This window comes from Ostrea edulis, chromosome 3 (genome assembly GCF_947568905.1).
Source record: "Ostrea edulis chromosome 3, xbOstEdul1.1, whole genome shotgun sequence".
NCBI classification, from domain to species: Eukaryota; Metazoa; Mollusca; class Bivalvia; order Ostreida; family Ostreidae; genus Ostrea; species Ostrea edulis.
The window spans coordinates 92,391,715-92,405,310 of NC_079166.1; the positions used below are offsets into that span (position 1 = coordinate 92,391,715).

A 13,596-nucleotide genomic window follows, 5' to 3' on the forward strand; every position below is an offset into this window, starting at 1 on the left:
TAATGTATTTTGTTAAACACTGGAGGCGGTACCAAACAACCGGGTACAATCAAATCGTGAGATATGCTCAATAATAGATGTGCAGCATGAACACATGAATCGTTAGTTTTCGTCGAAAACAAAACCCACTTTGTTGTAATACAATCTCAGTACACTATATTTTGTCATTAGAGCACCACTCCCAGCTATTGTAAAACATTGGGCAGCAAAAGGGCATGTTATATTTCACTTTGATTGATGTGGTTAAAACATGATAAAACATTAATAAGCAGCGAACAATTATGAGAATTAAAGTACGACTAAAACAGAAGAGAATTGTATTACTAGTATCTGTCTGTAATCTGTAACAGTGGTTGATGTGAACATACATGTATTTCGTAACGTTTGGCTACTTTAGAAATTAGGAAATTATTTACTGTTCATAAACTTATGGTATTACTACAAGATTTAATGTGAGGTAAACATGATTTCAGTAATTTTGAGGTTACTCACAGGCCTCCAGAACCTTGTTAAAGCTTCCACATCCAGTAGATGATTTCCAGTAAGAGGATGCCGTGGGCATACTACTCGTCCTCTGTCTGACATTTCATCTTCATACACATAGCGATTCACATCTCGAGTCAAAACATCCTGGACAGAGCATTGGAACGCGATCCTGTATGTGACTTTTTTGTGAAATGTGCTCGTTAAGTATCCTAGTCTGTTCTCTAGAGTTGTTTTTATATTGGAAGCAATATCAGGATCTATAGGTGTATTTTGTGGACGAAATATCTGAACCTGTATTGCCGACATTGTCACAACAAGGGCAATAAGGTGGTCTTTGTAAACAAATACAGCGATATCTTTATATAGGCACGGTATCCCATCATCTTCGACCACTTCCCATTCTGTACCTACAATACAAGCCACTATCAACCGACAGTAGAAGAAGAAAGGCAGGAATTCAAAATGAAGCACCAGCACTGACGATTTCGTTTCCATTCCCCGCAATGCGATGGTTTCATTTCTACCGAAGTCTCTTTTATTCATACACGGAACATAATGTTTATTATCCCCAATCGCCAATAGCCCGAGCCTTTGCATGTAATGCAATGCTAAATTTTCCTCGTTTGATTTGATGGATATGCCTTTCCAGATACGACGAAGAAGGCTATCTCTGAGATATCCGGTTCGGTTAAAATATTGCCAGTCCTTGTCAGTTTCTGCCAAATCTCGGACGTGTTTCTTGTCTGATATAATGAACTTGAAAGAATCAACAAACCACTGGACATCGATAACAAGTGATTCTGACAGTTCGTTTTCATTAAAGTAGAGGATCAAACCGATGTCATTAAAAAAACGTAAAGCATCTTGAACCTTCGAACGAGCATCTTCCGAATCAGGCCAATATTTCATCGCAAGCTCGCTAACTGAAACAATCCTTTGAATTGATTTTTTTTTCAGCTTAATGAAAACTAATTCAATTATTGACCATTCTGTGGGAATAGATTCTTTCCATCTATGTTCATTGGCGATGGAAACAATGCAGTTTTCTAAGTCAGATAAAGGATCCAAGCAACTGGTATCATCAATAGGTAGACCGATAAAGAAACATCTATTCCTGTGAAAGTGTTTCTTAAGCTTTGCATCATCTGCCGGAAGTAAATCCAAAAGTCTATCAAAAAAATCCTCCTTGTCCTGAAAACAATAATGACAGCGCATGCATAATAATATTAATAACAAAATAATAATATTATTAATGTTATTATGATCATTATTGGAACTAATAATAATGGCAATGTTTAAATGTGAAGGTTCGTCATTTAAACGATTTAACACACTAACCCTTTTGTCGGTATTTTCACTGTGTGTTGCTACAACAATTATTGCTGTATCCTCTGCACAATATGTGTGGATTGACTTTAGCCAGAACATTACATAGCCTACAAGTATTAAATTACAACATACAGGTGTATGAATGTTAGATAACAACGTACACATCTGAAAGTTTACGAAAGCGTGTAAGATTACAATTACTTTACACTCTTTTCCTTCATTTTATTTTACCATTGGCGGATGTGAAAAGGGAAGGTAAATATAACAGAATTGCACACCGAATGGCGTGTATTTTTTTTCTGTTCACAAATTATCGTCTAAAGTAACCTATCCTTATACAAAGTATAGGTTGTCATTTTATATACAAAAGTTGTCATTCTAAATACCTCCGTAAGTCCAGTCGGCAAACATGGTTCCATTTTGTTCACACATATTCTCATCAACTTTTTCAGTGAAAAGTTTAGACATGTCTAAAACCAGAAGGTAAAATGCTCTTCTGCTGAGGAAAACCTGATGACAGGCGTAATAGGCGCATTGTCCCCCGAAGTCCACGACACTCAGAATCTGCTTGTTCTCTTTTCCTGTATCCTTTGATAGTGCTGTTTAAATTGTATAACTAAGTATAAATCAGGAGAGAGAGAGAGAGAGAGAGAGAGAGAGAGAGAGAGAGAGAGAGAGAGAGAGAGAGTGAGATTGTGTCAAAAACATTATGTGCTGTAAAATCAAATTTATAGCATTATTGTATACTTCTTACTTCCAGCATTCCCTTAAATCCAAAACTCACTTGAGTACTACTAAACAAGCTAAATTACTAAACACATGTTTTAACTTAAGGAGAAATGCTACACCAGAAAATCCTTTGTGGAGGACATGTGGCGGAAATGTACTACAATATCTTGAGTTTGAAAACTATCAAATTTGCTTTGTTCAGTAAAGTCAGTAAAGAATGATAAGTTTTAGATGAATGTAATCTGAAAAAATAAGAAAAACACCTGCTGGACTAGAACCCGCTATATACAGTTTGACAGTCTAGTGTCCTAACCTCTTGTAATGTGGTACTAAGCTAGCCAATTGGATCTAAAATGAATTGTCAAATCATGAAGTAAATCAATCTGACGATGTAACATACCTCCTAAAGACAAATTGTCCTGTAGATAACTAATCATTAAACATGTATGCATGACAGGTGAAGATAACGAACAGTGATCGATACCATAACTCCTATCAAAGTGAAGATAACAATGATCAATCTTATAACTCCTATAAAAGTGGAGATTACCAACAGTGATCGATCTTATAGCTCCTATAGAGGTGAAGATAACACAGTGATCGATCCCATAACTCCTATAAAGGTGCAGATAACGAACAGTGGGTAATCCCATAACTCCTATAAAGGTGAAGATAACGAACAGTAATCAATCTCATAACTCCTATAAAGGTGAAGATAACGACCAGTGATCAATCTCATAACTCTTATGAAGGTGAAGCTAACGAACAGTGATCAATCTCATAAATCCTATAAGCAATACAAAATAGATAGTTGGGAAACACGGACCCCTATAAAACACCAAGGGTGGGATCATGTGCCTAGGAGGAGTAAAGATTCTCTTTCGACCGGTCACACGCGCTGTGAGCCGTATATCTCAATCAGGTAAACGGAGTTATCTTAAGCCAAAATTAATGTGCCGGGAAATGCCTAACAATGGTTATGAAACACATCAGACATCATTTGAACCAATGGTAGGTTGTATTGGCAAACTACATCATTATAACGACCATATAATTTCCGAAATGCTGACTTTAAACGAAAGCTGTTGACATCCCTGCACTATCAACCTGTTTCGATTTAATAACTGACCATACTCGGAACGAAGTCTTGCGTATGGAATCAGTTGTAATAATTGCCCTCCATTCGCAGGTGATAATGAGTTATTGCGACATGAATATGGGGAGTTGATGATGGGAAAGCTGATATTATACTGTTTGTTATCATATATGTGACACATTTTAAACCTTTTATGTTGTATGATTATCGACACGTACGTAGAAAGATGAGGGAAACAGGCGGTGATCAATATTATGACTCCCATCCCTGGTATATCAAGGGGTCCGTGTTTGCCCAACTATCTATTTTGTATTGCTTATGGGATTTATGAAATTGATCACTGTTCGTTATCTTCACCTTACATAACGAATACCAAATTAAGAACTGAGCAAACGCGGGCATCTGGATATACCAGAGGTGGGATAAAGTACCTAGACGGAGTAAACATCCGATGCTGACTGACCGTCGTAAGCCCTATCTCTTGATCGGGTAGACGGAGGAATCCATAGTCAAATTCAGTCAATAAAGACCGGTAAAATATCAGTATGGAATATATCAGGTAGCATTAAACCCAATTACTTGTTGTGTTGGAAAACTTGATCGTCATAACAATCAACGAATGTGCAAAATGTTGTTTTTTATACGAGACTGTTGACACCCCTATAGCGTCAACTCGTTGACAAGTGACCTGCCTCGACTTAAGAACAGATCATACACAGAAAAAGCTCTTACGAATCGATTCAGTTAAGTGACATAGCCACCATATGGAGGTTATAATGGAGTAATGTCACATAAATATGGAAAGTTGACAATAAAGAAACTGACACCATCCCATTGGTCTTAAAGTCGAGTTCTTAGTTTACCATTAGCATAGATGTTCAATAAAATATCTATTTACAAAATAAATGTAAAACAGGCCGTGATATTTATTTTTTGAGATCACTGGGATGTGTCGACTCCGTGTATAGATGAAAGTTTTCATTTTCAATCGATTAAACGCCGTCAATATTTCTAACCGGTGTAATCATTGCAGATAATTTTAAGATTGATTTTGTTATTGTTTTATAATAGCCATGTATATTTGGTGTATTTTATAGTTTACCTCTCAAACAACCATCGTCTGCTATTTCAAACAGATCTTCATGAACCTCCAGTCCTACAGTAGACTCCACTTGTTTTAACTCCTCTAAACCCTGTTTCTGTAGACGTCTAAGAAGAGTAGTTTTACCAGCTCCGGCACAGCCCACGATCATCAGACGCGCTCTGTGTATTGTCTGTGTTCCTCTTCTAGCACACTCCACGTACCGACACCGTGCTTCGTAATCCCAGTCAAAGATTTCCTCTGGTACCTGATCAACTGAAAATATCGAGACAATCGCACATTTGTTTTATGATACCTTTCAATAAGACGGAAAATCCGACATTCAAATACACACCAGAGAACAGTGGGATACAATGTATGTGCTCAGTACAAAGTACAACTACCTTCAATACGAAAAACTCCACCTATGATATATATATATATATATATATATATATATATATATATATATATATATATATATATATATATATATCTGTCCGTCCTTCTATCCATCAGCCTATCCATCAATCCATTTATCCATCGAATTATCTGTATATCTTTAGTTGTATGTTTGTGCATACTTACCTATTTATCCTTTCATTTATGTATCTATTGTTACCTATCTATTTTTACCCATATCTATCTATAACTTGTCAAATACTACTCTGATTCTACACACAAGTACTATGCAATTGATATTAAAAACGTGCTGAAGTTCCACAATGACAATATCTTTGTGGTCTTTGGCGATCATGACTTCCAACAATCTGGACCCAGTTGCTCAAAACCTTGGTTAAATTCAACCACTGGTTAAGCTAACCAGTGGTTAAATTTACTATCCACTGAGTAACTAAATACTGGTCAAAATCATGTTGCTCAAAGTGGGTTTAGCCCTAGGGCACACTAACCAACGGTTATGTTCATTTAACCAGTGGTTAGTATCCCATAATTCAACATGTAAACAATAATGGCTGCTGCAAATGTTAATGAAGCGGACAGAGAAATTTTCACCTAATGAGAACCTATTCTTAGTTGTACAAGTCATATTCTGAAGTCAACCGAGGCCGTTAACTCGAAAAGGGGAAGAAAGGGGGTGGGTAAACAGTTGAGAATGTGAAAGATGTACAAGAAGACTTGTTCGAAAGCAAAAGGAGGAGAAACTGTCTGCAAAAAACTCACTGAATATAAACTGGAAGGGGTCCACCTCCTTTGCCACTCAACCCTGTCTCATAGAAAATTATTTAGATCCACCGGGAATCAGTGAATTTAATTCATCGGGATTTCACGAAGACTTGAGGATGGAGGCTTTGATATTCACGTTAAGCCTACATAATTGTATTATTTATACTAAAACTACACTTTTCCTATTACAAATACTGAGAATTGAAATACGTTTTAGTCAAAGGAAATTCACAAGTTGAGTAGTTCGTTTGCAAACTGGCTTCTATCCCCCCCCCCCCCCCCCCTTAGTGTACACCTAACACGAAGTTGTAACTTAATCAAACGGTATAATTTTTCCAGTGAAGGCATCACATAAAGTAGGCATAATTAAAATAATCCGCACACGTACATGATAATGTTCAAGCCTAGCTAAAAACAAGTCGAACTATTCTTGGCCCTACTCATAATGTGAAGGTCATTGTAATCTATGAATTCACTCCTGTAGAATTTGGGTCCTCATACAATTGATTCAATCTCGATTGATTGATAATGATTGATTGCATTTTGTTTAACGTCTCTCTCGAGAATTTTTCACTCATATGGAGACTCACCAAGACTGGTGAAGGGCTTCAAATTTAGACCTTGGGGCGGATCCAGGAATTGCGGTTACGGGGGTGCCACTTTATGAGGCAGGGAATATGGGGGCCGCTTTGAGGCCCGCAGTGGGTCCAGAGCGAAGCCCTCGTTGGGGCCCAGGAGGCAAAGCCCCCGGATGCTCCTGGATTTTACAGATTTTAAAGGGCTTGAAATATGTCTCCTATTCAGGTCATTTGTACTATTTTTTATCACTTTTGATCAGGTGAAATTTGTATAATGACACAATTTTTAAAGGGTTTTGGAAAAAAAATTAAGTTATCCTAATAAATAATTTAAGAAATCAAAAGATTTTGTCATTAATTTCTCTGGGAATGGTAGAAATTATTGCTTCTTTTATCGTTTTGTACATTTTTCTAAACAAGATACCACGATTTATCTTAAATTTGAAAATTTTAGGGGGGCGCGCGCTGACTGCGCCCCCCCTTAAATCCGCCACTCTTTACTCGTCGTTTACAGCCATTGAGCAGTGAGTGTTCTTTAGCGTATCACACCTACTGTGACACGGGACATCCGTTTTTGAGGTCATCTTCAAGGACCCCTGTCATTCACACCTGATGCCGAGCGTTTGGCGATGGAACTTGCACTACCTGTTTTATCGACTTATAGGTCTGTCACGGCCGGAATTCGAACCCCGGCCTTCTGCATGCGGGGCGAACGCTCTAACCTCTAGGCTACCGCGGCGGTAATACAATGTCGACAGTAGAAAAATAATTTGCATAAATGTTTATAGACTGAATTCGATGTTTTAAAACTTCAATCCCATATAGTCATTTCAACTTGACATAACATAGATGCAATAAATACTCTTCAAAGAAATTATTGCCCACCACTTAAAATTGACCCCATAGATAATTTTATCCACATAGTATATATGATAAATTAAATATACTATTGTACTGTATCCCCACCTCTTTGATCATCATTTAAAGAAATAACTACATGCACATGTATTTATCTAATATGTGTGTTATTTTATAACAGGGAGTTGTTTTTTTCGGGAGGGGGGGGGGGGCTTCTTTGGATGGTGGTTGGGGTTAATTTCAATTTATTTATTGATTCACCAACAAGTAAAAATTATCCCTGAGAATTGTAACAGGATTACATTATTTCTTTAAGGTTTACTTTATCTTAGACAACGACTTGAAATTCTCAACTCCACCTGTCAACATCGTGGTGTTTTTTGTTGTTGTTTTTTTTTTTTACACCTAATTAAGTGATCACAAGACTAGTGTATAAACTGTTTTAATCTATCAAGACTACTTGTTTGCTTTCAGCTAATTTAAACGCATAAATAAAATCCGAATATCAATATCCTTTTTTTTTTAAACCTTAAAGATAAATAAATGGAATAAATAAAATAAATAAATATTTATGTACAACACAAAATGTGTGCACATGATTGATAACTCCGTTTAACTTAAATTGATTTAATTATCAATTTATCCAAAATTGTGTAGTTTTTAAAGTTGTATTTGTTTTTTGAAAATAAACAAATATTAATGCAAGGTGAAGATAACGAACAGTGATCAATCTCATAACTCCTACAAGCAATACAAAATAGATAGTTGGGCAAACACAGACCCCTGGACACACCAGAGGTGGGATCAGGTGCCTAGGAGGAGTAAGCATCCCCTGTTGACCGGTCACACCCGCCGTGAGCCCCATATCCTGATCAGGTAAACGGAGTTATCCGCAGTCAAATCAGTGTGCCAAGAATGGCTTAACAATCGGTATGAAACACGTCAGACAGCATTTGACCCAATGCGAGGTTGTATTGACGAACTAGATCGTTATAACGACCATAGAATTTGCGAAATGCTGACTTCAATCGAGACTGTTGAAATCCCTGTACCATCAACTTGTTTGTCAGTACCTTACCTCGATTTAAAAACTGACTATACCCAGAACAAGCTCTTGCATATCGAATCAGTTGAGATATATAAACACCATATGCAGGTGATAATGGAATATTGTTACATAAATGTGGGAAGTTGACGATGGAGAAGCTGAAATCATCCCGTTTGTCATACAGTTGAGTTGTCAGTTTGCCGTTAATGTCTACTTTCAATAAAATATCTAAGTATGAAGCAGAAGTGGACGACTCCGTGGTGTCCTTTATTTCGAGCTCACATGGATATATCAAATTGACATATGAGTGAAAGCTATCATTGTTAATAGACAAAACGTCATCGATATATCTAAAAGTCGAATTGAAGGTCACAGCGAGAGATTTTTTCTTCTCACGTAGAAGTTTTTGAATAAATTCTGCTTCATATGAATATAAAAACGGGTCAGCTAACAAAGGAGCACAATTCGTGCCCATGGGAATTCCAACAGACTGTTGGAAGACCTGATCACCAAAGACCACGAAGATATTGTCAATGAGGAACTCTAACATATTTTATATTTCAACTTCAGAGTACTTGTGCGTGGAATCAGAGTGGTGTTTAACAAAGTAAGTTTTTGAATGACTGATCACTAGATATGAATATTTCCGTTTTCCGTTTTTGTTGAAGAAGCAACTGTCTATGATGTCAAAAAGTCTAGTCTTTAATTTATCGTGAGGAATGGTCGTGTATAGTGTTGAAAAGTCATAGGTTTTAATGCTATTGATTTGGGAAAAATTCAGTGATTTCAAGTTTACTAAAAGTTCTTTAGAATTTTTTAGAATTTACATTTGATTGACACCACTTCTGGGATATGTAGTCGCACAGTAAGTTTGAAGTTTCTCCTTCACAGCTGTTAACATTTTCGTGAGGAGCAAAGATAGGGGCTTGGTAGAGCACTTACTAGATCCAGCAATGCATCTTTGTTTGTAAGGGTTTTTATGTAGTTTAGGAATCCAGCATAGGTACGGTAACTCATATTCATTCGACCCATTGACTGGAATATTAAATGTGTCTAAAACTGAAGCATGGTTTTGAAGAATTTCGTCTTTTGAAATGGCAGTTGGAGTATAAGTATGATTACCAAAAGTGGAATTAATGCCAAGTTCGTTTAAAATACAGTTGTAATAATGAGCCTTACAAACAAAGACAATGTTGTTACTAGCTTTGTCAGCTGGAACCAAAGCATATTCCTCATGTAACCTATCTAATTCTTTTATCACTTCTGGTTTACTAAACACAGAAGGATAGATGGTACGTACTTTTGTTTTCATGTGTCTAATGCGGGATTTTAATATGATTTGAATAGTTTGATAAGATGAATGAAATGGGTAGATAAATAAACAGGTGACTTTAGCGTAGGGGGGGGGGGGGTTACAAACATAAAGGCATGGTTAGGAATTGGTGCACTGCGGTAGTAAACTTAGGTATAAAGGGACTCAGTTTACTCCCCCTCTACCCCGTGATCTCCCTTTTCTACCCCGGTGACCTCACCTACATGTATGTATCCTTTTTTATGCATTTGTTAAATACTTAAATCTAAGAAAGAAATGGATTAAATTACATGATAATTATAACTTTTCTTAATGTTGTAGGAAACCAAACAATATCTTACAATGAAAACATGGTGAGACGGCACAGTTGGGGCTTTACGAGATCTGTGATGTACCTGCCTGATTTTTTAGAAAATTTTCAACTTCCTTTTTACTCCATTTCAGTGAAATCAAGATTAAAATGTCTCCAAACTCCCCGTTTCTTGTGTTATGTGCTCATATTTGCATAAAAAAGCAAGCAAGCAGTCATGTTTAACCACTGGTTAAATGACTTAACCCACCTCTGCAGTTTGGTTAACTTGAATCAATATTTAACCATTGGTTAGGCAATTTAACCACTGGTTAACTTTTGAGCAACATATTTTAACCATTGGCTAAAAGTTAACCGGTGGACAAGGGATGTAACCACTGGTTAAGCTTAACCAAGGTTTTGAGCAACCCAGTCCTGTTGGATTACCCGTGTGCACCTTTATCAGCTGCCTTGTTTTTATTTTCTTAAGTGGCAAAATTTATTCCAAGGTTTATTCTATATGCAAACAAAACTAATTTCCTGGATATTTATACAAACGAGAATACTATTTGAACCATAAACATGTATTAAAGGAAATAAAATTTCCATCTCCCTGGTTTTGTTGATATGGCTACAGGTTAAAAAGAATTATTTCATTAATGCGATTTATCATCTTGCTTTATAATTGCATAAATTTTGAAGGGTGCATTGAAAAATATGATTCCAAACCACAAATAATAAACTAGTTATATTTATTTGTCAAATCTTATAGAATCACATTTTCTCCTGATTTATTTAAACAATTTTACTAGCAAGGGATGTGGATCAAGCTGACGATCGATGTAGTTGAAATTACAACTCTCTCAAACGATATTATCCAATTAATGGCCCGTCATCATATCAACATGGGGAAATGAAAACCCGAGACCTGGTCCACGAGGTGACATAACCTGTCCAAGTCAAACAACCACCGCGTGCAGGTCACCAAGTTGACCCGGTGGAAGATTCTCATTTCCCATGTTACACTGACCACGGGTGATGAATTGTTTTATTATACCGATATAGAAAGGAACGCAAACTGATACACAGCATGTATTAATAACACGAACTTAGATTTCTACACTATCTGTGTGCCGTGTCAATCATTTCAAGTTCTACCTTGGACGTCGGATTGTGTACCGAATTATAATTCAAAAACAATATTTCAAATATTTTCGTCTTAGAAATAAAAAATACATTTTACAAAAATTTCTTATAATTCTACGTCTGATAAAAGTCCCACATCTGTAATGTTACATATATTTAAACTATCTCAGTCCTTCGTAGTTGTTTACAACAAAGATCCAGACATAGCGCACATTGTACACACAAATCATGACGTAGTGTCTGCATAAGAAGCAAAGGAGCAGCATTTGTCAATGGGAAGTGTATCTACCTGGGGCTTGATTCACTAGACCTAATCATTGGTTATATCATGGATATTTAGTATCAGTTCGTTAGTGGTAAAATTCAGCGATTATTAATAATAATAATAGGTCAATAGTATGCACGTGCAGTGATTCGGAGGTCAATATTGCAGTAAACAGTGTATTTTGGAGTCATTATTAAAATTTAAAGGTTTTCCACCAACCAATCAGATTTGAGAATTGATGATAGAGGTATAATGATAAAAGATATGACCTAAGACACAAAACAAATATGATGATTAAATACCTACGGATGTCTATTTAAGAAATAAAATATTAAAATCAATTTTGGCAAACAATGCAATCTCTATATTTTCAATTTTCAGTCGGGTTTTCCATGGTTCCGTTTTGTCATAAACCCCGTGTTCCATTAACCAGACACTGTCTTAAATATCAACTTTGCAATAAATTTGTTCGTCTTATCACATAGATTTATGCTTGTTAACATCTTTGAACAGACAGTTGTTGCCTTTGCAACAATGCTAATTAAAGCCCAGCTAATGGCCGATATAGAGGAGTACCAAATTAACGAAAAGTTAGTAAAGATGGCATTTAACAAATCTGCTTCATGTTGACAAAATCCATGCCGTTATGCAAATGTTCCTTAATCAAATTAAGAATATTTTTCAAATATACTGGAGAAAACAAATCATTTATTCGTACGTGATGAAATCGGTCGCGTGGCATGAAATATCTACATTTCAAATTTCATGCAATAAATCGCTTTGGCGCTAAGTAGAAAATACCATATGATTAAAATATAAAGGTATTAGAGAGGTAAAGCATGGTGAGGTTTATTCGCAAAAAGGGTCGAGAATGTCATCAAAAGTCCTAGCTTCGTTGATATTTGACCCGAAATATCGGACCTTGTCACATTTGAGGATATTATTCATAGAAAATGATCGATTATAACAGCACCAAAATAAAGCATACCCCTCTAACACTATTAGCATAGATTGCCTCTTTCCTCCATTGGTTTCACACAAAATATCAGAAAAACGAGCATCACCTTTTACCTGCGCCGAACCGTTGTTTTACGAAAAACTTACTTTCATGACAGTGGCCATTAGGGGTGATTTCAAAATCACAGTATAAAATCAATCTACCGTAGCACACACAATATAAAAAATTGTAGACTGATATAATATCATATATAAATTAAGAAATGATTACTTGGGAAACATTTATCAAGTAGATTTACATTCACACCATTGAACACTTGACATCGGTATTAAATAACAAGACAATGTAATGGTATTTTCCCCACGATAGAAGTATATTGACCTATACTTTGTAACACACCCTTTCATTGTGACGTCATCAAGTGTGAAGTACACCGAGTTACATCAAATGTTATCTTCTTGTGTTTAGTAAACCAGAAGTGATAAAATAAATCGATAGTTTACATGACAAATGTTTTGGTTTCAGCTGATAAATCTTGTAAAAATATTGTCTTTGTTTTTAATGCTCATCATTATAACTATTGTACATGAACTTGGCATTAACTCCACATTTGGCACCGTTAATACTACTCCAAATTCCCTTTTGAAAGGTGAAATTCTTCAAAAGCTGCTTCACATTTAATCACAAGAATCACATGCATGAGTTACCGCACTTATACTGGATTCCTAAACTTGTAAAAAAAATTCATACAAAGATGCATCACTGGATCTAGTAAATGTTCTAACAAGCCCCTCCTCGTGAAAATATCAACTGCCGTGAAGGAGGAATTCCAACTGTATTTTGTCACAACACATGCAAGAAGTAGTGTAAATCAAATGTGGATACAAATCGAAAGAACTGCTTGTAAATTTGAAATTACAAAACTTTCTCAAATCAAACACATCAAAACGATCGAATTGTCAGCACGTTACATGGTCATTCCTCGCTATAACTTTAAAACTAGAATTTGTAAGATCATAGACAGTTGCTTCTTTAACAAAAATGGAAAAAGAAAATATTCATACAAGATAGTATCTAACGATCAGTCATTGTTTTTATATATCTCAAATGAATCGATATACAGGAGCCTGTTCTGCGTATGATCAGTTTTGAAATCGCGGCAAGCTTTTGACAAACAAGTTTATATTAGAGGGGTTTCAACCGTCTCGTTTAAAGTTAGCATTTCGCAAATTCTAT

General features: G+C 36.0%; 1 protein-coding gene across 1 annotated transcript in view; it reads right to left on the minus strand.

The window, feature by feature from the left end:
- LOC125673047 (uncharacterized) overlaps positions 1-13,596 on the minus strand; it is a 424,666-nt gene that overhangs the window by 7,005 nt on the left and 404,065 nt on the right. The window contains exons 15-18 of the mRNA XM_056159423.1: positions 4,743-4,997; positions 2,202-2,414; positions 1,825-1,922; positions 493-1,677 (exon numbers count right to left, since the gene is read on the minus strand). Of these exons, the coding sequence (XP_056015398.1) occupies positions 493-1,677; positions 1,825-1,922; positions 2,202-2,414; positions 4,743-4,997 (1,751 nt within the window). The remainder of the gene's footprint in view (positions 1-492; positions 1,678-1,824; positions 1,923-2,201; positions 2,415-4,742; positions 4,998-13,596) is intronic.